Source organism: Lissotriton vulgaris, chromosome 1_1, assembly GCF_964263255.1.
Source record: "Lissotriton vulgaris chromosome 1_1, aLisVul1.2, whole genome shotgun sequence".
NCBI lineage: Eukaryota > Metazoa > Chordata > Amphibia > Caudata > Salamandridae > Lissotriton > Lissotriton vulgaris.
Window position 1 is genome coordinate 311,041,104 of NC_141685.1, and position 24,829 is coordinate 311,065,932.

The 24,829-nt window shown below is 44.1% G+C and overlaps 1 protein-coding gene across 1 annotated transcript in view; it reads left to right on the forward strand.

The window, feature by feature from the left end:
* Positions 1 to 19,288, forward strand: part of FAAH (fatty acid amide hydrolase) — a 430,791-nt gene extending 411,503 nt beyond the window's left edge. Inside the window, exon 16 of the mRNA XM_086952348.1 lies at positions 19,043 to 19,288. Coding sequence (XP_086808474.1) covers positions 19,043 to 19,162 — 120 coding nt within the window. The 3' untranslated portion in view covers positions 19,163 to 19,288. The remainder of the gene's footprint in view (positions 1 to 19,042) is intronic.
* The last annotated feature ends 5,541 nt before the right edge of the window (positions 19,289 to 24,829 follow it).

The window sequence follows — 24,829 nt, forward strand, 5'->3', positions numbered from 1 at the left end:
CTTGCTGTCGACCTGCGAAGCAACAAGCACCAAGATTTTAGTATTCAGTTTTAGGAATCTGCTTTCCTAACCTCCCTAGCCCCCTTCGCCACTATCTCTAACTAAACAGAACTCCAATAACCTAGTTAAGCTGTTCGAAGATCCCCCTACCTGCAATCAGCAAGTTGAAGGCCCTCGCCCAGTATGTCTTTGTAGGGATGTAGGGTTGTGGTGATTAAGTTGTCAGATGTCCTCTAGGATAGTTGGTTGTCCGAAGTTATGTCAGCTTGTTCTTCTGGAAATGTACATAAAAGAAAGGAAGGATTAATTACTATTTTAAGAAGCCCTTTGCATTCTTTCTGTCTCTTTCCTAAAACTTACTTGGTATTAGCCTTAGCTTCTTTATCTTGGGGTTTCTGTTCCTCTTTGTTAATTGAGCTAAAAAATAAGCTTTAAACAAAGACACACCAAATCCTAGGTATCTTTCTTAAATCCCACGTTTCTTAAACAAAAATCTAAAAATTCCTTGTAAATCTCTTCACAATTTAACAAACATAAGTTCCTTGTAATTCACTTCACAATTTAGCAAACATAAAGTTCTTTGTAATTCTCAATGATCTGACAAATAGCTCTCAAAATTCTGTTAGGCCTTGAATGTCCGAAGTCTCTTCTTCGTGAAGGCTTTCACAAAGTAAATGTTCCAAAAATTAACCTTTCTTGCGAAGGGCGCCTTAAATGTAGCAAAAGTACTTAGCTTTCAGAGTTAGTCCTTAAGACTTCAATCTCCAGGAAATGAGAAGCACCGCCGTGGAGTCCTGCCAGGATAGAATTCTCCTTCAGGTGAGTTCCTCCTACTGACGCGACCTTCTCCGAGGGAAACCTGAAGGCAAAGCGCCTTCCAGAAGGCTGGGTGCGGTTTAAATACCTGGCCGCACCCAGCCGCTCCCAGTCACGTTCTGGTAACGTGCGCGGGGACGCTTGAATGCAGTCCCAGTTCCAGCGCGCACCAAAAGGCAGCGTGTAGGGATGCGGGGAGAAATCAGAAAGACCTTCGCGAGGGCGCCGTCCCTCACGGAGCCACAAGCGGAGCCCACTAAGCACATCAATTGAGCTCCAGAACTTCGACAAGCATACAAAACAACACCACAGTGCACCAGCAAAAAAGGGGCATATGCAAAGTCAGTAGCAAAACCCCAAGAAGGTGACCAACATGTAATAAGGCAGATATAAATGTAAGCACCCAATCACACTGACAAGAAGCGTGCGTGGAGCACGGGACAGGGGTGGGTTTTTATAAGGGGGATTTCAGCACATGTCTTAGGATGTGTGTGTTAGGGGTAAGTGGAATCATGACAGTACTCCCTCCTCAAGATCCCCCCCAGAACGGTTGAAATGGGCTTTGGTTTCTCAGGATGCCTTAGATGGAAAAGTCGGATTAATCTAGGGGAGTTTTTTAGATGGTCTAAAGGTTCCCAAGACCTTTCCTCTGGGCCATAACCTTTCCAATCTATGAGGTAAAACAGTTTTCCTCGAACTCTTTTGGAATCTAGGATAGTTTTTACCTCGAATTCTGGGTGATCATCAATCATGATGGGGGATGGGGATTTGGAGATGCGGGTCTGGGGATGAAATGGCTTAACCAGGGAGACATGGAAGACCGGGTGTATCAAATATTTATTAGGGAGACTCAGCCTTACACAAACCGGGTTAATTATCTTCTCAATAGGAAAGGGACCAATGAATTTTGGATTGAATTTCCGATTTCCTCTGAGTTTCAGATTTTTTGTACTCAACCATACTTTTTCACCTACTTGGTATTGCGGTTGTTCAGATCGATGTCTGTCCTTGGTCTCTTTCTGGGATTCTTTCGCCTTTGCCAAGTTGAATTTGGCCTCTTCTTGGATAAAAAACACTTTGGATACATAGTCAGAAATTGCAGGTACTGAATCAGAGCTTAAAGAATTTTCAGGAATGCTTTTGGGATGGAATCCGAAATTGCAAAAGAACGGAGACATCTTGATAGATGAATGTTCTGAGTTATTATAAGCGAACTCTAGGGGGCTCAAAAGGTCAGACCATTCATCAGGAACATTGGGTAACATACATCGGAGATATTGCTCGATTGTCTGATTAGTTCTCTCAGTTAAACCATCTGTTTGGGGGTGGTAACTAGAAGACAAACGAACGTCCATTTGTAACAATGTACCCAACTTTTGCCAAACCTTAGAAACAAATTGGGAGCCTCTGTCCGAAATGACCACAGATGGGATTCCGTGTAATCTGATCACGTGTGACATAATTAGATGAGCCAGCTCTAAGGCTGTGGGAAGTTTCTTTAAGGGAACGAAATGGGCCATTCTTGTGAACTGATCCACTACAGTTAAAATTGTATTAAATCCCTTCTTGGTTTCAGGTAGTTCAACTATGAAGTCTAGCGATATAGTATGCCAGGGTTGAGGTGGGATAGGTAGAGGCATTAACAAACCACTAGGAGCTTGATGAGAAGTCTTATGTTGAATGCAAACACTGCAAGTTTCTACAAACAACTGAATGTCTTTGAACATCAAAGGCCACCAAAAGGTTCGTCTTATTAGTTCCATGGTCTTCAAGATGCTAGGATGGCCAGATAACATTGTATCGTGGTGAAGCTGAATTATGGATTTTTGTATCTTTTCAGTAGGAACGTAAATTAAACCATGTACCATCATCAAATCATCTTTCTCCAGGAGGTAAGGATGATCTCTTTTCAACATCTCAACATCCGTATCTTTCAAGGCCTCCTTAATATCATTAATAATGTTACTAGTGGTTAAACTTCCCTGAAAACAAGAAGTCGGGATTACAGGATGGATAACTTCAGGTTTTTCTGGGTCTTTATCACCTATCCTAGACAAAGCGTCCGCTTTCAAGTTCTCTTTTCCAGGGCGATAAGTTATCACAAAGGTATAGTCATTGAAGAACATAGACCAACGTAACTGTCTAGCAGTCAAAGCCTTCACAGATCTTAGCGCTTGAAGATTACGGTGATCAGTGTAAATTGTTACAGGATGACGAGCCCCTAACAGGTAGTGGCGCCATTCTTCAAAAACCGCCTTAATTGCTAATAATTCCTTATCGGCTATGGCATAGTTCTGTTCAGCTTCAGACATCTTCCTGGAAAAGTAAGCTATGGGGTGCATTTGGCCAGTATCGGAATTTCGTTGTGAAAGAATTCCTCCCAAAGCATATTGAGATGCATCTGCTTCTACAATAAACGGTTGATTGGGATCTGGATGACACAAGATTGGGGCCATAGTAAATCTTTTCTTTAAAATTTGGAAGGCTTCTTCAGCATCAGCGTTCCACAAGAATTTCACTCCTTTTCTCAGCAACTTGGTTATGGGTGTAATTATTTGAGAAAAGTTCTGAATGAATCTACGGTAGAAGTTTGCAAAGCCTAGGAAGCTTTGGATCTGCTTCACAGAAGTTGGACTGGGCCAGGTTGTTACCGCTTCAACCTTTTTGGGATCCATTTCAATGCCTTCGGGACTGATTATATAACCCAGAAAGTCCACCTTGGAGGCATGAAACAGACTTTTTTCCAGTTTTACATAAAGAGAATTGGAGAGTAGTCTTTGAAGAATGGCGCGGACCTGTTGTACATGTTCTTCCTCAGTGTCTGAGTAGATGAGAATGTCATCAATATACACCACGCAACAGATGTCAATAAATTCATGCAACACTTTGTTTATAAAAAACTGGAAGGCGGCAGGAGCGTTACACAGTCCAAAAGGCATGACTTGGTATTCAAAGAGGCCGAACTTAGTGCGGAAAGCCGTTTTCCATTCGTCTCCTTTTCTTACCCTGACTAAATGGTAAGCTCCTCGCAAGTCCAGTTTTGTATAAATCTTAGCTTTCTTAATTTGATCCAAAAGTGTTGGGATCAAGGGTAAGGGGTACCTGTTCTTGATGGTGACGTTGTTTAACTGCCTATAATCTATGCACGTGCGCAATTCCCCTCCCTTCTTTGGAATGAAAAAAAGAGCTGAAGATACTGGAGATTTAGAGTGCCTAATGAACCCATTTGCAAGATACTCATCAAGGTATGCTCTCAGGTGAACGTTTTCTGCTTCCGTAAGAGCATAAATGCGACTGCAGGGTAAGGTTGCTCCAGGGACGAGATCTATTCTACAGTCGAAATCTCTATGTGGAGGTAGAGTATTGGCCTTTTTTTTGTCAAACACATCAGATAAGTCGCTATAAACTGATGGAACCCCTTCCAAAAGTAGGACATTAGGTGATTCAATTCCGAAATCAAAACCTTGAACTATGTCCTGGGACCTATTGATTAGGAAGCACTGCTCAGTACAAAAGGTGGACTTAAAGGTAATTAACCTGGTTACCCAATCTATGATTGGGTTATGTTTTATTAACCAAGGTATTCCTAAAATCATCTTGAATTGAGGGGCATCAATTATGTCAAATTGTATTCTTTCTCGATGAATGGGAGAACAATCCATTTCTAAAAGTTCGGTTTGTCTGTTTACCAGCCCAGAAGTTAACTCCTTGCCATCAACTGCTCTGACTGTTTCTGGATGATCTTTTAACACAGACTGAAAGCCCAACTGTAAGAAAAATTTGGAATCAATAAAATTACCTGTAGCCCCAGAATCTATAATGGCTTCCACTTTTCTTGTGTTAGATTTAGGAAGCAAATCTCGGAGTTCTACCAAGATTGAAAAGTGTCTGAAACCTGCAGGGGGAAGAGTCGAGGCCAAACTAGAAAGACCACCCGATAAACTGACCTCTCCTTTTACCGAGTGTACTAGTTTTCCGACTTTTCCTGTGTGATGGCTACATCGGAAGTCTTGGTTTTAAACTTGTTAGGTCGAGTAGGACATTCTTTTACGAAGTGTCCTGTCTTTCCGCAATATAAACACTGGTTTAAACGTCGTCTTTTATCTTTCTCCTCCTTAGTTAAGGGTCCACGGATAGAACCAATTTGCATGGGTTCGACGGAATCAGATTTTGGACCTGATTCTCGATTCGGGGTTGACCTTTCCTTAAAGAAAACTACTTTATGCTCAGTTTTGCCTCTTTCTCCCTTTCGTTCGGAAATACGATGATTAAGTTTTACCACTAAGTCTATGAACTCACTTATGTCTTCTGGGGGTTCAAGAATCTGAGTAATCATGTCCTTTAATTCCTCTCTTAGACCTCTGTAAAAGATAGAAACTCTCTTGTCGTATGGCCAGTCAGCCTCTAAAACCAGACGGTTGAAGGTGGATATGTAATGTATCAGATCCGAAGATCCCTGCTTTAAACTAAGAAGCTCATTGTCTGCAGATTGAACGAAAAGATGTTTTGCAAACATTTTCTTTAAAGCCCTCTCGAAATCTTTAAAATTATACAAAATTCGGTCGTCCTTTTCTACTAATGGAACTGACCAAAGAGCAGCATCTCCACCCATATAAGATAACATAAAAGCTACTCTAGAAGAATCGTCTGGGAAGGCTATAGTCTTGGCTATAAAATGTAGGTGACATTGCTGTAAAAATACAGAAAACTTATTACAATCCCCATAAAATCTTTCTGGTGGGGCTAAAGGAGTGGGAAACGGAGTTACCACTTGGATCTGAGTTTTGGTATCTGTACTGGATGAGGGACTCAGAAAAGTAGTTGGTTTTTGCTGAATAGACTCTTGAAGAGAGGATAAATCTCTACGTAAGGCTGCATTATCCTGCCTAATAGCTTCTAAAACTGCTGCCAAATCCTGCATATTAACTTGATCCATTGCGTCCGGGCGAAATTATCTACGTGGGCTTTGCCTTCTGTCAAAGCTAACCACGTCGTCCCTTACCTTGTCTTGCCTGAAGTTCTCTTGGAAGACGTGGATGATTTCGCAGGGACGCAAGGGACCAACTTCCCTAATCACTAACTAAAACTTACTGAGTTAAATATTAACAGCAAGAATTAAAACTAGGAATTAGGGAGGAGGGCCGGTACTGGGCGTTGAAGAGAAGACTTTGGTTCTTGCTGTCGACCTGCGAAGCAACAAGCACCAAGATTTTAGTATTCAGTTTTAGGAATCTGCTTTCCTAACCTCCCTAGCCCCCTTCGCCACTATCTCTAACTAAACAGAACTCCAATAACCTAGTTAAGCTGTTCGAAGATCCCCCTACCTGCAATCAGCAAGTTGAAGGCCCTCGCCCAGTATGTCTTTGTAGGGATGTAGGGTTGTGGTGATTAAGTTGTCAGATGTCCTCTAGGATAGTTGGTTGTCCGAAGTTATGTCAGCTTGTTCTTCTGGAAATGTACATAAAAGAAAGGAAGGATTAATTACTATTTTAAGAAGCCCTTTGCATTCTTTCTGTCTCTTTCCTAAAACTTACTTGGTATTAGCCTTAGCTTCTTTATCTTGGGGTTTCTGTTCCTCTTTGTTAATTGAGCTAAAAAATAAGCTTTAAACAAAGACACACCAAATCCTAGGTATCTTTCTTAAATCCCACGTTTCTTAAACAAAAATCTAAAAATTCCTTGTAAATCTCTTCACAATTTAACAAACATAAGTTCCTTGTAATTCACTTCACAATTTAGCAAACATAAAGTTCTTTGTAATTCTCAATGATCTGACAAATAGCTCTCAAAATTCTGTTAGGCCTTGAATGTCCGAAGTCTCTTCTTCGTGAAGGCTTTCACAAAGTAAATGTTCCAAAAATTAACCTTTCTTGCGAAGGGCGCCTTAAATGTAGCAAAAGTACTTAGCTTTCAGAGTTAGTCCTTAAGACTTCAATCTCCAGGAAATGAGAAGCACCGCCGTGGAGTCCTGCCAGGATAGAATTCTCCTTCAGGTGAGTTCCTCCTACTGACGCGACCTTCTCCGAGGGAAACCTGAAGGCAAAGCGCGTTCCAGAAGGCTGGGTGCGGTTTAAATACCTGGCCGCACCCAGCCGCTCCCAGTCACGTTCTGGTAACGTGCGCGGGGACGCTTGAATGCAGTCCCAGTTCAAGCGCGCACCAAAAGGCAGCGTGTAGGGATGCGGGGAGAAATCAGAAAGACCTTCGCGAGGGCGCCGTCCCTCACGGAGCCACAAGCGGAGCCCACTAAGCACATCAATTGAGCTCCAGAACTTCGACAAGCATACAAAACAACACCACAGTGCACCAGCAAAAAAGGGGCATATGCAAAGTCAGTAGCAAAACCCCAAGAAGGTGACCAACATGTAATAAGGCAGATATAAATGTAAGCACCCAATCACACTGACAAGAAGCGTGCGTGGAGCACGGGACAGGGGTGGGTTTTTATAAGGGGGATTTCAGCACATGTCTTAGGATGTGTGTGTTAGGGGTAAGTGGAATCATGACAACAAGGCCTGCGGCTTCAGGATGTCGGACACAATGGAATTTCCACTGATATCCTAGCAAAAGGGAGACATGCTTCATGAGTTCGGATGAGAACGGCTGTCCGTTATCTGAGTACACGACACGAGGCAGGCCGTATCGTGGGAAGAATTCTCGGACCAGCTGCTTGGCAGTGGTCGGGGCAGTGTAATCTGAGACTGGGTATGCTTCGGTCCAACGAGAAAGTGCACAAACAACTACGAGGACATATTTGAATCCTCGACAACGGTCCATCTGGATATAATCCATCTGGAGGACTTCAAAAGGGTGATCGGGAGGATGAAATCCACCTTGCTCTACAGGGACGCTTTTACCTGGATTGAACTGACAACAGATCATGCAAGTACGCACTTTCTGTTTTGCTGCCGCTCGTAAGTGTTTGTTGTACCAGAGATTCTGTAAACTGTCTAACATAGCTTTTTCTCCTAGATGTGCAGGACTATGTGCTGTATTTATCATGATTTGAACCATTGAGTCGGGGAGGAACCATGTAGGTTTTCCCTTTGTGACCCATCCTTGATCTGTCTGGATCCCTCCTAGTTCAGTCCATTTCTTTATTTCATCTGGAGTGGCATGTGTCTGAATATCGATTACGTCTAGGGTGGGATCCATGACTGACATACACTGAGTTGGTACTATTGTCTTTGTCACATCAGTGGTCTGGGTGTGAGTCAATGCTGTATGTTTTGCTGTCTGGTCTGCCAGGTCGTTACCCTGGGAAACAGAATCTGTAACCTTAGTATGTGCTTTACACTTCATGACTGATATGCCCGAGGGCAAATGTATTGCTTCTAATAGTGCTTGAATGAGGGGACCGTGTTGGATCTTGGCACCATGGGAGGTCAAGAAACCTCTTTCTTGCCATAACATGCCGAAGTCGTGTACGACTCCGAACGCATAGCGGGAATCAGTGTATATGTTAACATTTCTGTTCTTGGCTAGAATACAAGCTCGGGTCAGAGCGATGAGCTCCGCCGCTTGAGCAGACAATTTGTCAATACGGTGTGTTTCTTTAACTTCAGTTTCAGTGGTCACTGCATACGCGGCCACTAATTCTCCTGTACTTGTTCTCATGCATGAACCGTCCACATAAAATGTCAGGTCTGGATTTGTCAGTGGAACATCTGTTAGGTCTCATCGAGGTTTTGTTACTGTATTAATGGTCTCTATGCAATCATGCGGTGTTGGATCTGTCATAATTGCAGGTAACAATGTTGCGGGGTTCAGAATGCTACAGCGTCTGATTTCTATGTGTGGCTGGAATAGTGTCAATTCATAACCTGTCAGTCGTGCTATAGTCAAGTGTTGAGTCTGGGTTCTGTTTAAAAGAACCTCTACAGAATGTGGAACTTGAACTGTTAATGGATGTCCTAAAACAATTGAATCGCTCTGTCTGATTGCTAATGCTGTTGCTGCTACTGACTTTAAGCACGCAGGGAGTGCCTGGGCTACTGAATCCAATGTACTTGAAAAATAAGCGCAAGGCTTATATGAACCTGCTTGGTCTTGAGTGAGGACAGACAATGCTGTACCCTCACGTTCTGTAACAAAAAGTGTAAAAGGTTTGCTGTAACATGGTGTCGCTAAAACTGGTGCTTGGCATAAAGCTTTCTTTAATTCTTCAAAAGCCTGTGTATGTTCCTGAGTCCAGGGAAGGACAGTCGAAGTCGCTGCCTCCTGTGTTGTTAACTGAATGAGTGGTTTGGCTAGAAATGCATACTGAGGAATCCATTGTCTGCAGTACGAGGTGAGGCCTATGAAGGCCCGCACTTCCTTTTGTGTCTGGGGTTGTGGCATATTTACAATTAACTGAATGCGATCGGGAGTGAGCTGTCTCCCCACTTTGGACAGCAAGTGACCCAAGTACACAACTTGCTGAACACAGAATTGTAGCTTCGAAGGAGACACCTTGTGTCCCTTGTCGGCCAGAAAATGTAAAACTGTCAGTGATGCTTGTTCACATTCGGACTCACTTCGTGCGGTGATCAGCAGATCATCGACGTATTGCAGTAAAGCGGTGTTAACTGGCATTGTGATACAATCAAGTTGTCTTTTCAGTGCTTGGCTATAGATGCTGGGGCTTTCTGTGAATCCTTGAGGTGCGCGTGAAAATTTGAAACTTCGTCCATTTAAACTGAATCCGAAGAGATATTGGCTCTCTGGATCAATAGGTACACTGAAGAAGGCGTTCTTGAGGTCAATTACAGTAAAGAACGCTGCTTCTGAATCAATAGCAGTCAATAAGGATGAGATGTCGGGAACCACAGGGTACTGTGGAATAATGCATTTATTCAGTTCTCTTAAATCTATCACCAGCCGATATACTGGCGGTGCATTGGGGTCAGTACGTTTAAGAATTGGAATGATGGGTGAATTACAGATATTGGAGTCGGTCTCTACGACCACTCCCTGGGCAATGAGCTCTTCAATGATTTCCAGTAAAGCCACTACAGCATCAGGTGGTAACTTGTATTGTCTAATTCTGGGTAAAACTACACCTTGTTTGAGTGTAACACGGTATGGTGTAATGTGCATACAACCTACATCAGTTGGGCCTTTTGCCCACAGGTGATCTGGTACATTTTTCAATCTGACATCAAACTCACGTAACATATAATGACCCTTGAAATCCCGCAGAAAGAGTCTGACTCCCTCCGGGGAACAGCAGATCACGGCTCCTAGAGCCTTCAATGTTTTAATTCCTAACAGATTTTCTGGACATGATTTCGTAAGTAACAAGTCTGTAACACGTGATAATGGACCCACAGCCAGGGGAACTGGTTCTGATACCTCATTTACAATGGGCTGTCCTGAAAAACCAAGGGAAACATTCTGTGAGCCTGAGAGGGGTGCCCCTGGAACTTCATCATGACTGATTGTGGTGCGACTTGCCCCTGTGTCAATTAAAAACTTTCTGTCTTTTCCCAATACTTGACTATGTACATAAGGACCCTCTTGATCTACAGGAATCTCAATAAGAGGCAAGCCACCCTCCCTCTCTAGGCTGTTTCATGTATATCGTGGGTAATCGGGGTAAGCGGACTGGGCATACTGGTACATCTGTTGTGAAACTTGCTGAGTTGCGGCAATGGGCTGTGGCTGTGATACCGCTACTGTCTGTGCTGTAGGTGATGAAGCATGCATAGGCTGTGTATTCTGCATGGGCTGTATATTCTGTGTAGACTGATGCTGGTTATGGTCTTGTCTAGGCGGATGCGGTCTTTCTTTAGTTTTACCTGTCGCTATGTTATGTTTCAGAACTGGGCATTCGTGTACGTAGTGACCTGGCTGCTTGCAATAATTGCATGTCCCTTTAACGGGAGCTGCGGTGTGACCTGTCTGGGTCGTACCCTTTCTGTGGCCGTCGGTTGGGACCGATTGGGCTACTAGCATTTTCATTTTCGTGTCTTTCATACGTTTCTGTTCCTGATCCTGCTCTTCTCTAATTCTGTTCTGATGATATTGTAACATTTGTAACATCTGTGATGGCGTATTGGCTTGCCATGTACTCTCGACCTTGTATACACGGTTTTTAACTGCTAACAGGGAATTCTCTACTAACTTTGATACAAAAAGATGCGGGTACGACTCGCTACTTGGTTTAAGACCACTATTAATAATGAAACATTTCTCGAATCTTGAATAGAAGTCACTAGTATCTTTGTCGGGTTTCTGTTTACATGCTGAGATTGCATCCCAGTCTTCCTTTCTAGTTGTCAATAATCTTGGCAGAACCTGTACTATCAGACCTGGTAATGCTTTAGTTTTCTCCCCAAGGCCTACCCCTGGGACACGTTTGTTCTCTTCGTCTTCTATTTCTGCCCATACAATCTTTTTCTCTCCCACCTCCCATTCTTTTTCTTTTAGTTTCTCGTAGATGCCCGTGGGCAGCAGTACCTTTAACATTTTCGTGATATCTTCGTACGTATAATCCCCCATCAGTAACATGTCTTTAAGCTCTCTATGAAAACCTGCAGGGTCTTTATCATGGCACGGGACTAGTTTCTTCATTTCTAACAGTTCTAACTTAGTCAGAGGCGTGTGTACATACACTCGTTTCAAGTTATGATCGTCACCCATAACTGGATGCACTTCTCGTAAGGGGTTCTGACTTTCAATGCCATGCCGACGTTCTATATGATACATTTTTCTTTCTGGGGGCGGAGCGGGAACGTATTCGGAGCTTGTGAAAGTGTCATATCTATGGCGTTGTTCTAGAATTATTTGAATTAATTTGGTACTTAAACCTCTCCATCTATCCATGAGTAGTTCTTCTAATGTTTCGTGTAAGGGACCTGGATCAGAATGTTGATTTCTGTATTTCGTGAGGAGGTGCTGAATCATGTATACACCTGCTAATTTCTGCTCGTCTGGGGAAAGGTTCAGGAATGTCTGTGCTACGGTGTCATCATTGTATATATCCGGATTGTCAGTCCATAATATGGCTGACCGGGCTAGTTCTTGTTCATCCATAGAATTGAGTACATGGTACCCCATTCGGTCTCGAAGCCTTTTTTCAGTCTCCTGGAACTGATGTTCAGCAGAATTCGGGTTTGTTAAGGCAGAGAGAAAAACTCTCTTGCTTTCTGGACGGATGCTTTTCCTAAGGTAAGTTCCTTTACCTACGTACGCTATAGTGTCTGTAGTCTTTTCTGGTTCTTCAGGTTCTTCTTCCCCCTCGGAGGAAGCCTTCTCTTTCTCTTCTTTGTGTAAGTCTATCACTGCTTTTCTTATTTTCCTATACATACTGGCTATGCAAGTCCCCTTGTCGTGTTTTCCTTCAGATATATTTTGACCCCACTTGCTGAGGGCATCTAATTCACCCTGATCTGTCTCGGGCCTGTCTCGTTCTCTTATTAGGCAATTTATGAAAAAACGTAGTATCTGTCCTTGAACGTCAACTTTCTGATGCTCCATGGCATCCTTAATACTGTCGGGGTCTTTCCCAGTCTGAATAAACTGATATATTCTATCTAGGTACTCTTTCATTCCTGAAAACATCAGCAGGAAATCAGTAGCAGATCGTAACCGTAGTGATGCCATCATCATTCTATCGTCTTTACCGGGCACTGGATCATATCTGCAGACTGTAAGTTGTCCTTTGAGTATGTCGAGACGGGGTGATTTGAACGTGAAGGGACTCTGCAAGTCCCCGAGCTGTAACCTGCGCGTCAATGGCGGGGTCCGGAGACCCCCCATCGCACCTCCTGAGGCGGAAGCTTGGACATTATCTCTCTGTGGAGTCTGTATCTGTACTTGAATTTGTCCTTTAGTAGGGTCAGGTAGACGTGGCTTCGGTAGATTAACTTTAGGTGTGGGAAGTGGTGGAGGGGGTGGAACAGGGGGGATCTGTTGTGGTACTGGCGGAATATGATCTTGGGGCGGGTTACCACCCCCGTCCCTGTCGTTAGGCAGGGCGCGGACAGGCAGATTGGTGTAAGCGGGTGCTACATCCTCTAGATAGGAATTCAAGAATATGTCTTTAGTGGTCCTGTGAGTTACTTTAGTTGGAACCAATGGTGACGGCAGATTTTTCGGTATTTCTGAAATGGCCTCAGGCGAACCCTCAGCCGCGAGATACATACCGTTTACGAGGTTATTTCGTGCACGGTCTACTTGCTCTGATTTTACTCGGATCCCTTCAATAATAATTCGTTTTCTTGGGCTTTATCTGATTCTTTAAGTCTGTCCTCTCTACGTAGTTCTTTTTCAGCACGCTTATGTGATTCCTTACGCCAAAACTCTATGGCGTCTTTCTGAGATTGTCTGGCTTTCTTTTTCCATAATGCTTCTTCTACCTTCATGATGCACTCGGCATCCCATGTTCCAGTAATTGGCCATCTGTGCCTCTCGTCTAGATGCTTAGTATAATCGGCCCATAAATCTAGATACACTATGGCATCTATGCCATGCTTATGATACATAAAATTTCCAGGAGTGTCCCTAGGGGGGATAGGAATTTCTTCCTCTAGTATCCCTTTCCTAGTTCCTATCTGCTTTAACTTGTTGAAAAACGGCATCTTGTTTACTTAGTACTGAACGCTCAATCCTTGCTACTTAATACTGGATACAGCTAGTTAGACAAGAACACAATAATGCACATTAAAAACAGTAACACTCATACCACGACATTAATCACATAAAAAGACATTTGCGACATATATGACTAATCCCTATATCGGATGTACTGCTAAACAGCACAGATACACTGCTAAGAACAGTGCAAGAACTTGAATCATCGGATATACTGCTAAACAGTACAGATACACTGTCTAAAACAGTGCAGACCGGACTTGTGTACCCAAACCCGTCTAGATACGTCCCAGCAATGGTACTCACCGGGAAGCACGGAAAACAGAAGGCCTCGGAAAACTCGACTGGACTGGACCGGACTCGGCTCGACTCGACACGTGGATACTTCGGAAAACTGGTGGGCCTCTTGACACCTCGGACTTTGCTTCTTTCGGCTAGGCTCTGGTCGGGATCCTCCGCACTCCTCACCGCCTCGTCTGGGTACTGATCGCAATCTTCGTCACCTCCGTGGGCCAGAGGGAGATACAGGAAATCCTGCTGGTACGCGTAGTTTCCTTCTAACTGATGGCAGGGGACAGAGCTTGCAACACACCAACCGGCGCGTGAGGTGGGGGAGGGGTCCCTATTCGGGCGCCAAAATGTCGTAAATATTTAATTTACCATCTTAATTTCTATGCAGGTAAGTACTTAATCAATAATAACTCAATCGGAAAGAAAGAAAACAGAGTCCGTGGTGTTAGAGTTCTTAGGGGTTTTATTCCTTAAAAAGGAATCGTTCCGGAACTGGATATCATGTTCCTGCAACCACACAGGGTTCAGGAAGGGATAGAGCAATGTTTTATTGACAGTACATAGCTTATATACTTAATTCACATCATAGAAAGCAATATAGTAGGCGTAACAGCTGAGAGAAGACAAGATAACAGCATCCACGTGTTACTAGTACGTAATCAGAAGGCGTGGACTAGGCGTAAACTGGAGGTGTGCTCTAGAAACGTCACAGGTAGATGTCACATGTGGGTGGCACTAAACAGAAATGTTGCAATGTCAGCAGAAATCGGAGGCTTGGATGCGCGCGCAGCTGCATGACGTGTGATAGGCGTGAAACTGGAGGGTGCAGGGGGCTTGACATTTACACTGACGGAAAGAGACAGAAGTCTGGCATGTCAGATCAACTTGTGCTTCTATCATATCTGATATCTGATGTTTAGGAACTGAGCTATCTTGGGCGGAAAGGTCTCTGGGGCAGAAGCTATTCTATACTGACTGTGAGTGCGTGTATAAGCGCCTGAGTGTCTGCATGAGGAGCGTGGGGGCATGGGCCTTCCATGGGAGCATGGTAACAGAGGCTATGAATTACTTGCACGGAGACAGGCCGGCCCTTCGGCTCTGCAGCTGGGGAATGTTTACTGAAACTAGTAAGCAGGAATGTATTTTCGAGGAGCGGAACAGATAACTCGAAGGTTGTAGTCAGTCTTGGCAGGCAGCAGGCTGAGCTGAGCGTGGTGGGCCGCGCTGGAAGTAAGGCAGAGTTCATAGGTACGGGGGCAGCCTGGGCTGCCTGGGCTGAGGCTTTCAGAGTCAGAAGGCAGGAAAAACTCGATGGCAGAAATTCAGGGCCTACTTTGCCAGAGCTGAAAAACATGTAAAGTACACTACAAAAAGACGTTGGCATAGCATACTTAGGAACGGACTATTCAACCCATTCAGGGTGGGTCTGAAAGAGGACATGTTAACGTTGGACGCAAATGTATTTGCGTCTTCATAGCTGGCACAGGAGGGAAGTTACATGCACTTTAACTCGTACATGGAGACGGTGGGGTACACGATAGGGAACATAACTTGACCAAAAATTTATATTTCCTCATTGGCACCAGACCAACTAGAGGGAGTATGCAGTTCTTTGTGTGGAGACAAGACACAGCCTATTCTGGTGTAAGTGAGGATGGGGCCAGCTTTATCTTCCCATCCTCCCAGTGATGGATCATCCTGTCACTCTTAAGCTCCCAATGTGTGTGGCTGTCTAGCAAGAATACACAAAGCCCAACTGCCAACTACACTCAGTCGTGTGACCAGAGATAGGCTGAAGGCAGTAAATGGCTAAGACAAGAAAATTGCAACTTTCAAAATGTGGCTTTTTCAGGTTTGCAATTTAAAATCCAACTTTACCAGAAGTTAGGATTTTAAATTAGGATTCCAGAGACACCAAACATGAACCAGTTATCTCTTCCCATTTGGAAATTACAGCTTATTGAATGTAATAAGACCACCACAACCATAATTTATCCTATTGGAGAGAGATAGGCCTTGCAGTAGTAAAAAAACGAATTTTAGAGTTTTTCACTACCAGGACATGTAAAACTTAAAAGTTCACATCTAACTTTTTAAATACACTTCACCCTGACATTGGGGATGTCTATGGCCTACTTTAGGGGAGACATATATGTATTAAACACTTAGGTTAAGGCCTTGAAAAAGGTTTAAGTTGCAGGTCGAAATGCCAGATTAAACTGCACACAAAGGCTCTGCAATGGCAGGCCTGAGATTTGTTTATAACACCACGTAGTGAGTGGCACAACCAGTGCTGCAGGTCCACTAGTGGCATTTAATTTACAGGATCTGGGCACATGTAGTACCACTTTACTAGAGACTTATAAGTACATTAAATATGTCAATTGAGCATAAGCCAATTTTAACATGTTTTAAGCAGAGAGCACAAGCTCACTGGTTAGCAGTGGTAAAGTGAGCAGAACCTAAGGCCAGCAAAAACGGAATTGGCAAAAACAGGATGTCTGAAGACAAAAGGTAGGGCGAAACCACGCCAAGGATGCCAGTTATAACAGCAAGACTGACTCTCAGGCTGCTGGGCCTCATCTCCTCTTGCATGCTGCTGGTGAAACATGCCCAACAGCACATGCAGGTTCTGCAGTGGTATTTGATGTCCCAGTGAGCGCAGCATCAGATCAATCTCTCCGGCCTGGTCCAGATGGCACAAGATCTGCAGTGGTGGCTGACAAACCGCGATTCAGTCAGCAGCAGACACCTCTCCCTTATCTACCCAGAGCGTTTACTAGTGACATATGAATCAGTCCTGGGTTGGGGCTGCCATCTAGGAAAGGTTAAGATTAGAGGTCTCTGGTCTCTGGCTGAGTCTTGACTTCACATCATTCTCCTGGAGCCGAGGGGCCTCTGTATGGCATTCAATGCCTTTCTTTCATCCATCAGGATTCCAAGGAAAGGCTGGTTCAGGTATTCACAGACATTACCACAGATATATGGTTGCATCAAACACATGGTGGGGAGGAGTTATAGGCCCTGTCCAGGAGGCTCTGAGCCTTAGGACTTGGTCGGAGTTCTAGGACATTTTCCTTGTTGCATAATACCTGGTGAGATCTCTGAACTCCAGGACAAATGAGAACAGTCATCGATGTCTTGCAGATAGAAATACTACTTCGATCTGTTCACCACTAATGAGGATGTGCATTGACAGCACTTCTGCATGTTGGAGTTTCCAAGGCGGCTTTGGCATGGGGACAAATTCCCCCTCAAGGTGGACCTTGGGAATCCAGTCCACCTTTTCGCCAGTATCACTCCTTCCTCGACTCCTGAAGAAGATCAGGACCAACTGGGCACCAGTCATTCTTGTGATTTAGGATTGGGTATGGAGAGTACAGTTATCAGAACTTCTGATCCTAAGCATCAGTCCTCCAATCTGGCTGGCCCTCAGGGAGGACCTTCTGACGCAGCAACAGGGCAGGTTCCTGTGCCCTATCTTTAACTACATGCCTAAAGATTGAATGGCAACAGTTTAGTGTTTGATCTCCATCTGTGATGTCCTCTTGGCCACCACACGTCCCTCCAACAAGATAGTATAAGCCTGCCGTTGGGCTAAATTTGTGGTTTGATGCTCAATGCCAGGTGACCCTATTAGATGCATTATACATTATTGTTTTCCTCTGTTAGCCCAGTAAGGCCCTTTTTCCTGGGCACTGTTAAATGTTATACTTCACTCAAATCGGCTTTCCTGTGACTGCTGGACCAACCTGGTTGAGAAAAGGTTTCTAAAGGATTTACAAGACTGTTTCCTCCCACTCCCTATGTCATGCCCCAATGCGATCTCAATTGAGTCTTGGCATTCTTGATGTGTGCTCGATTTGAGTCCTTGCCCTTTAGAGCTGGTGACTATAAAAATGGACTTTCTCATGCCCATCTTATCGGCCTGGAGGGGTCAGTAAGCTATAAGCTCTGTCTGTTAACCCTCCATACACTAGTTTGTACCCAGACAGACTGTTCTTTCAGAAGCATGCCTCTTTTCTGCCAAAGATGGTCACTCCTTTTCATGTAAACCTGAATATCTCGCTGACCACTTTCTTCGATCCAACTCATCTTTCTAAGGAGGAGGGTCCATTAATTGGACCCAAAGATAGCCCTCTCTTTTTACATCGATTGCACCAATGATCCCCAGGTGATCAACACTTTACTGGGTTTGCTGGGGTGAAGAAAGCTAAGGTGGTGCAGAAGCAGACCATCTCTAGATGGATTGTGCTCTGCTTTCAAATTTGCTATGCACTAGCTAGGAAGCAGCCTTCTGAGGACTTGTGGGCCCACTCCACCAGGGCCAACAATCCCAATTCTGCATTAGCACACAGGGTACGTGTCCTGGGCATCTGCCAAGCTGCTATGTAGGTGTCCCTTATCATGTTCACAAAGCACTGTTTGTTCAGTCCAGTTTGTAGAGATGCAGCATAGCCGTCCCCCAGGACTTTCTGTTTGAGTCCGTATACAGACCCACCTCCAGCAAGGTACTGCTTGGATATTTTTCTAAGGTGAGGAATCTTTAATCATAACAACAAGCTACTTACCTTTGGTAATGCTTTTTCTGATAGAGGCTCTATGTACCCGCAGATTCCGTCTCATCCTCTCGTTCCGCTAACTGGGCCTTTGTCCTCAAAGATCTCACTAGACGCTGTGCATTGATCAAACATTGTTTTTTTCTGTGGTGCTGCATTTTTTGCGCAGATGTATTCATGAAAGAAACAGATGTGAGTGCGCTGGGATGGTGGTTATGTAAGCACCACAATGACGTTGAGCCGGCTGATCTCATCTACCAATGCGCAGAGGTACTGCTCAAAATAATCTGGGTCCAGTCTGATGCCTGGGGAATTTCTAAGGTGATGAATCTGCATTTATGGAGGGTATCGTAGCATTGCCATCACAGGAGACATTGTTGTTTTGTCAGTATTTATTAAGTGCATAAACTGACATGCAATCTACAAGGGAATCAGAGACAACTACCACTCCTAGAATGCCAGTGTCCCATCACCTCACAACATTACATTCTATTACATATTCTAGTCTAATAACATCACCATAGAGTCTCTACCAGAAAATATATTACTGAAGGTAAGTAACTTGTTCTTCTCTTGGAAGGAAAGCTATTATTAGAAGTACCAATATTGTTATTGTTACTATTATTATTACTGCTATTAATATTACTACTGTTCATTACTAGTGCTTATTATTGTAATTATTATTAATATTATTATTAGTAGTAGTAATAGTAGTGTTCGCATTAGTAGTGTAGGTAGTTATAGTTTCAGAAGTAGTATTAGTAGTGTTATAAGTAATTCCTCTTGTGCTGTCCCTACAGGCTGTGGAGGGAAGTGTCGGGCTCCCTGTAGCGGTGCAGTGTGTCGCTTTGCCTTGGCAGGAAGAGCTGTGCCTGCGCTTCATGAAGGAAGTGGAAACCCTTGCACAAATGCAGAACTGAATGAAGCACGCCCTGCTGGGAGCAGGAACAGGACTCTGAGCTATGTCATCCAGACAACATAGTGTTTGAGATATTATGTAAAAGTATTTTGTAGACCTGTTAGACATAGGGAAACACAGCCCATCATTTAACACATTTCATTGACACTAATGCCTTTCAATGCATCTTAGCACTTGGCAGTGTTGTCATAGTATGCTATTGCACCTAAGTACTGTTACGTGTTGGGCCAGCAGTGTCACAGTATATAGGCCTCCACAGTGACCCTGGGGCACAACTTCCCATTCTTGTCTTCCAGCTCCCAGCAATATGAGCCCTTAAACTGCCCAGATATGCGTCAGAATAGACCGGAGTCAGACCTACTTCTTGTTCCCTGCTTCCAGCTCCCAGCTGTATGAGCCCTGACAGTGCCCAGAAATCCCACAGCTAAAACCCCAGTCACGCCTTCCTCTTGTTCTCCTTTTCCAGATCCCAGTTTTAGGAGCTGCTAAGGGTGCCCAGGTATTCCTTACAGTGCCCAGATATCGCAAAGGGTTATGCCTAGGTCAAACCTTCCTCTTATTCTGTTCTTCCAGATACCAGCTGTATGAGCCCTTGCAGTGGCCATATATCTCACAGGATAGGCCTGGATCACACCTTCATCCTATTCTCTTCTTTCAGCTTTCCGCTGTATGAGCCCATCAGTGCACAGATATCCTCCAATTCAGGCCTAGGTTAAGCCTGGGTTACGCCTTCAACCTGTTCTTTTCTTCTAGCTCCCAGCTTTATGAACCTTTACAGTGCCCAGATATCCCACATGCTACTCTTGAGTCATGCTAACTTACTCTGTTCTTCTTCCAGTTCCCAGCTGTTTGAGACCTTGGTGTTCCCAGATATCTCACAGGTTAGGTCTGGGTCACACCGTCGCTCTGTTCGCTTCTTCCAACCCAGACATGGGTCCCTTGCTCACTTTGCCACTGGATTCAAGTTCGGGCAGGACTGTTCCCATGAAGCACAGGGTTAAGACTGATTTGCATATGGCTGGGTCTGAACTGAGGTGGCGAAGTGAGCTAAAGAACGATGATCGATTCAACCCAGATCTGTGACTGGGGTGAGTGTTTGAAAAATGTCAGCACTCTGTCCATCATTGCTTTGTGTTTGCTTTGTTCGCCCTTAATTGACAGGGTATGCCCAGACGTGGGTCCCTAGCTCACTTTACCACTGGATTTAAGCTAACCTAGCTGAAGAGGGGTGTTTCCCCGAAACCAGGCCCAGGATGCTTGTTTCCGGTTCAGGGAAGACCTGGCTTGGCAGTTCGGGCTGGGCTGTTCCCATGAGGCACAGGGTCAAGACTAATTTGCATATAGCGGGGTCTGAACTGAGATGGCAAAGTGAGCTAAAGAACAATATTGGATTCAACCCAGAACTGTGACTGGGGGTGAGTGTTTGAAATGTTTCAGCACTCTGTCCATCATTGCTTTGTTTGCCCTAAGTTGGCAGGGAATGCCCAGACGTGGGTTCCTTGCTCACTTTGCCACTGGATTCAAGCTAGCCTGGCTGAAGAGGGATGTTTCCATGAAACCAGTCCCAGGATGCTTGGTTCTGGTTCAGAGAAGACCTGGCTTGGCAGTTCGGGCTGGACTGTTCCCATGATGCACTGGGTCAAGACAAATTTGCATATAACTGGGTCTGAACTGAGGTGGCGAAGTGAGCTAAAGAACAATGATGGATTACACCTAGATCTGTGACTGGGGTGAGTGTTTAAGAAGCTTCAGGACTCTGTCCATCATCTCTTTGTGTTTGCTTTGTTCGCCCTTAGTTGGCAGGGTATCCCCAGACGTGGGTTCCTTGCTCACTTTGCCACTGGATTCAAGCAAGCCTGGCTGAAGAGGGGTGTTTCCCCGAAACCGGTCCCAGGATGCTAATTTCCAGTTCAGGGAGGAGCTGGCTTGGCTGTTTGGGCTAAATTGTTTCTATGAAACACAGAGATAAGGCTGATTTGCATATGGCTAGGTCTGAACTGAGGTGGTTTAATGAGCTAAAGAATGATGATGGATTCAACCCAGATCTGTGAGTCGGGGTGAGTGTGCTGGGGCTCGAGATTTGATCAATATCTTATCACTCTTGATCTAAACCCGATTCTGGTCGGCTGAATCTTTATTGCCTGTCATTGAGGAAAGAAGGTGCATCTAATACCAGGTTAGTTCAATCAATAACGAGCTTAACTCGGAAGAACCACAGACTACTTCTAGCTTTCAAAGGTTTATTATAAAATCAATATAAGTTGCAAGTACAGGCATCTCAAAATGAGATTCACGAGATATACGGGCCCAACTACATACATGTGCTCTCTGAAAACCCTCAGGCGAGCCACGAAAACTACAAGTACCAATTCTAAAAATAATAGGGCTACCAGCATAGACACGTATTGAGATCTCTCTGACATTTACAGCAGGAGGGAAAATACAGGTTAGGCTGTCCCTACCCTGATCTGGATGGTATCCCTACTTAACAAGCTCTCATCCTACCAAAAGGTGTCAGTTGTGAATGTCTTCCTAAGAAGATCACCCACTCTCAATCTCTAAGTGGAAACCTATATTCGCCAGTCATGACCCCTCTCTGCCTACCCATCCGCTCTCTGAAGGGTCCTCAGGCGTCTGCTCTACCTCCACCCAGGGGTGCTGTCCCTAATACAAAACAATAACATTCTGAGACGCCCCTCGGGAGACGCCCCTTCACGTGATGTTTTCTTCTGGCTTTTTCCATGATCTTCCCCGTTGAGCCTCGTGCGTTAGAGTTGACCTTGCTTCTCAGACTCGTCTCCGGCCCGCTGATACACCCCAACATTCTCGAACCCTCCTACATGTCTGCGTCTAACTCCTAAACAGTTCTCTATTCATCTCATTATTAATTTGGACCCCCTCACATTTGCAGACAGACATCCGTAGCTGGATCCCCATTCCCATAGACTTCTAACAGAAGTCTGCAACATTTCTAGACACAAGTCGGCCCGTGCCTTTACGTGCAGATTAGAACCTTTAGGCCTTCAACCCTTCTCGCAGCAGTTAACTAATATAACATGTTAGCATCATTTCTGAATTAATAAAGGAACTCACATCTATGGAATATAAATCTAACGAATAAACAACATTAATTATAACATTTGTGCCGTCCATGTAAATGAAAGATATACCATTCTAACTCTTTCAGGCATGGCCATGTGGCCTGTTCCCTTCTGTGCTTTGCAGCACGACCTTTTCCCATTAGCAGCTACATTTATCATGGACCTTGATTAATCACATCTAATAAGGTTATACATTTCATACTCGTTTCTACATTAGCTCCACTTCTATATGTATATTCTCTACGTTGGCTACACAGTTTAGATATAGTTGAATATAATATTCGCACCCATGGCATTTCTCCTCATGACTTGTGCGTACTACATGTAATTCGGATATACTCATACATTTTACTCAGTTTACGCTCTCTCAGTTCCCCCCTTTGATGACCTCTCGGGGTCATCACCAACACTTAAACTGAAGTAATTGCTAGTGCTCCTCGTTTCTGCGTTTCTAGAGCCCTCAAGCTCCTATACTGATTGTCTTGTATAGCAGCCAATCTCTGTAGCTGCTCTCTTCTGGATCTTTCCAACTCATTTGATCTATACCATTGATACAGGCTCACCAATCCCCACATCATGATCACACAGATCACTATTATGATGATAGGTTTTAGGATGTACCAAACAAAGCTCCTTCCTATGTTGGCGAACCAACCTCCAACTTCACCCATTCCATGACCCACTTTTTCCCAAACATTTTCTTTTGTTAGGTCTTCGATCTCCTTGTGAATATTAGTTATATTCATAATGACTTTTTCCAGAGGCTTTGAATTGTCTGGAATGTAAGTGCAACATTCCTGGACCTTCAAAGCCTTACAGACTCCGCCCTCTTTTGCTAACAGGACGTCTAATGCAAGCCGGTTTTGAAGCACCATGGCCCTTATCGATTGCATCTCTCCTTCCACCAACATTAAGGACCTAGCAGTGCTAGCAGACAACCTGTCCACGACTGTAGCCAGTCGTCTAATTTTGACATCATTGAGAATCAGTCCTAAAAGAGGAAAAACAGCTCCAAATACATCCCCGACCATTTCTGCATCTCTCAAGTCTCTTCTCCCCCTCACTGAGGCCTTGCCCTCGATGATCTCTAAGTCTTGGGCATGGTATATTTTGGGGAAGATGATTGCCAGATAACATGATCCGTACCAATTGTCAGGCAATCTCACGTAGGCGTTTCTCCCACACACAAAGTATACATTTGGAATCACTTGCATTCCTTTCGGGAAGTCCTTTGTATAGTACTCTATATTGAAAGCATGTTCACAACTGACTTCTCCTACGTACACATTTTCGTAATACGTTTTGGCTCTGTGAAGACATAATTTCCCTCTTTGCGTTTTATCTAAAGCTATTGGACCGCTACTACCTTTCCTCTTGTGTGACTTCTCTTCTTCGGTCCAATCTGTTTTCCCCTGTCCTGATTTTTTCAGGATCTTTTGCCTTCTATATCGATCATCCACCTGCCCTATAAACTTCTTCTCGACTTCTGACACCTTGCATGTCAGATTATTTCTACGGGCATGTGAAGTACCTAAAGTAATCCAAGGAATGAAGAACTTGGCCAATCTGTCTTCACTCTTCCAGTAGTCCCATTTGTTCATCTGTTTATAATTTGGGACTTCTGGTAACACAGAATCATAATTGGAGAAATAGTATTCAAAACTATCTCTCCCATAAAATATACTAAGCAATAAGCTACATGTAATGCCATATGTCAGCGGGAGGTGATGATATCTAATGCCTTCATCTACAGACGCCGGCAACTGCATGCAGACATAGCAGTCCTTAACCTCCATGGCATCCACGTATTCATACATAAGTTTAGCATAAGCGTTTGACCTATAGTCGCCTTGGGACTCATCTATGTGTAACCTACGGGCTTCTGCTGCTAATAACGCTTTTCCCTGTACATTTTCTCCCTTCTTACTAGCAACAGTGGGTTTCGATGTCACTACAGCCTTGTCATCCGTTACCTTTGCTTCACTCTCATGTCCCATAACATAAGATACAGTTACAACTAAAGCTATAAGGAAAATCACTCCTACTATTAATGTGCCTATTATACATTTGGCCTTTCTGTTTGGGGTGCCGGTCTCCATTTCTTCAGATGGTACTATTCTTTTCTTTTCTGTAACACAAAGTTCTTTTCTTTCTGCTCCTTTACAGTCTCTTTTGATCTTCCAGTCTTTAGAACCACCTGTGGGAACTGGCACTCCTCTGTTGCAAAGTCTTTAAGCTTTTTACACAGACATCCCTAGCCCTTCTCCGTCAACTTATAGGGAAGTCCCTACAATTCTCTGCTTCCTGGGCGCTAGGTAATCTTCTTTCTCTTCTCGCTTATTTACAAAGTCTTTTAAGCATCTACTATAAGGCCTGGGCCTGCGGCTTGAATAGCATAGTTCAATATTTCCAAGCGAAGGATATTCTCCTCATGGTCTGTTACCTTGTTTCCAAAATCGGGGAATTGCAGTTCAGTGAAAAACATGTGCTTTAACTTGCTTAAGCGGGGAGGGCTGGGGAGTGTGAAAGTTAGTGTCCCTTCTGCTTCGACACCGGGCACTAACAGC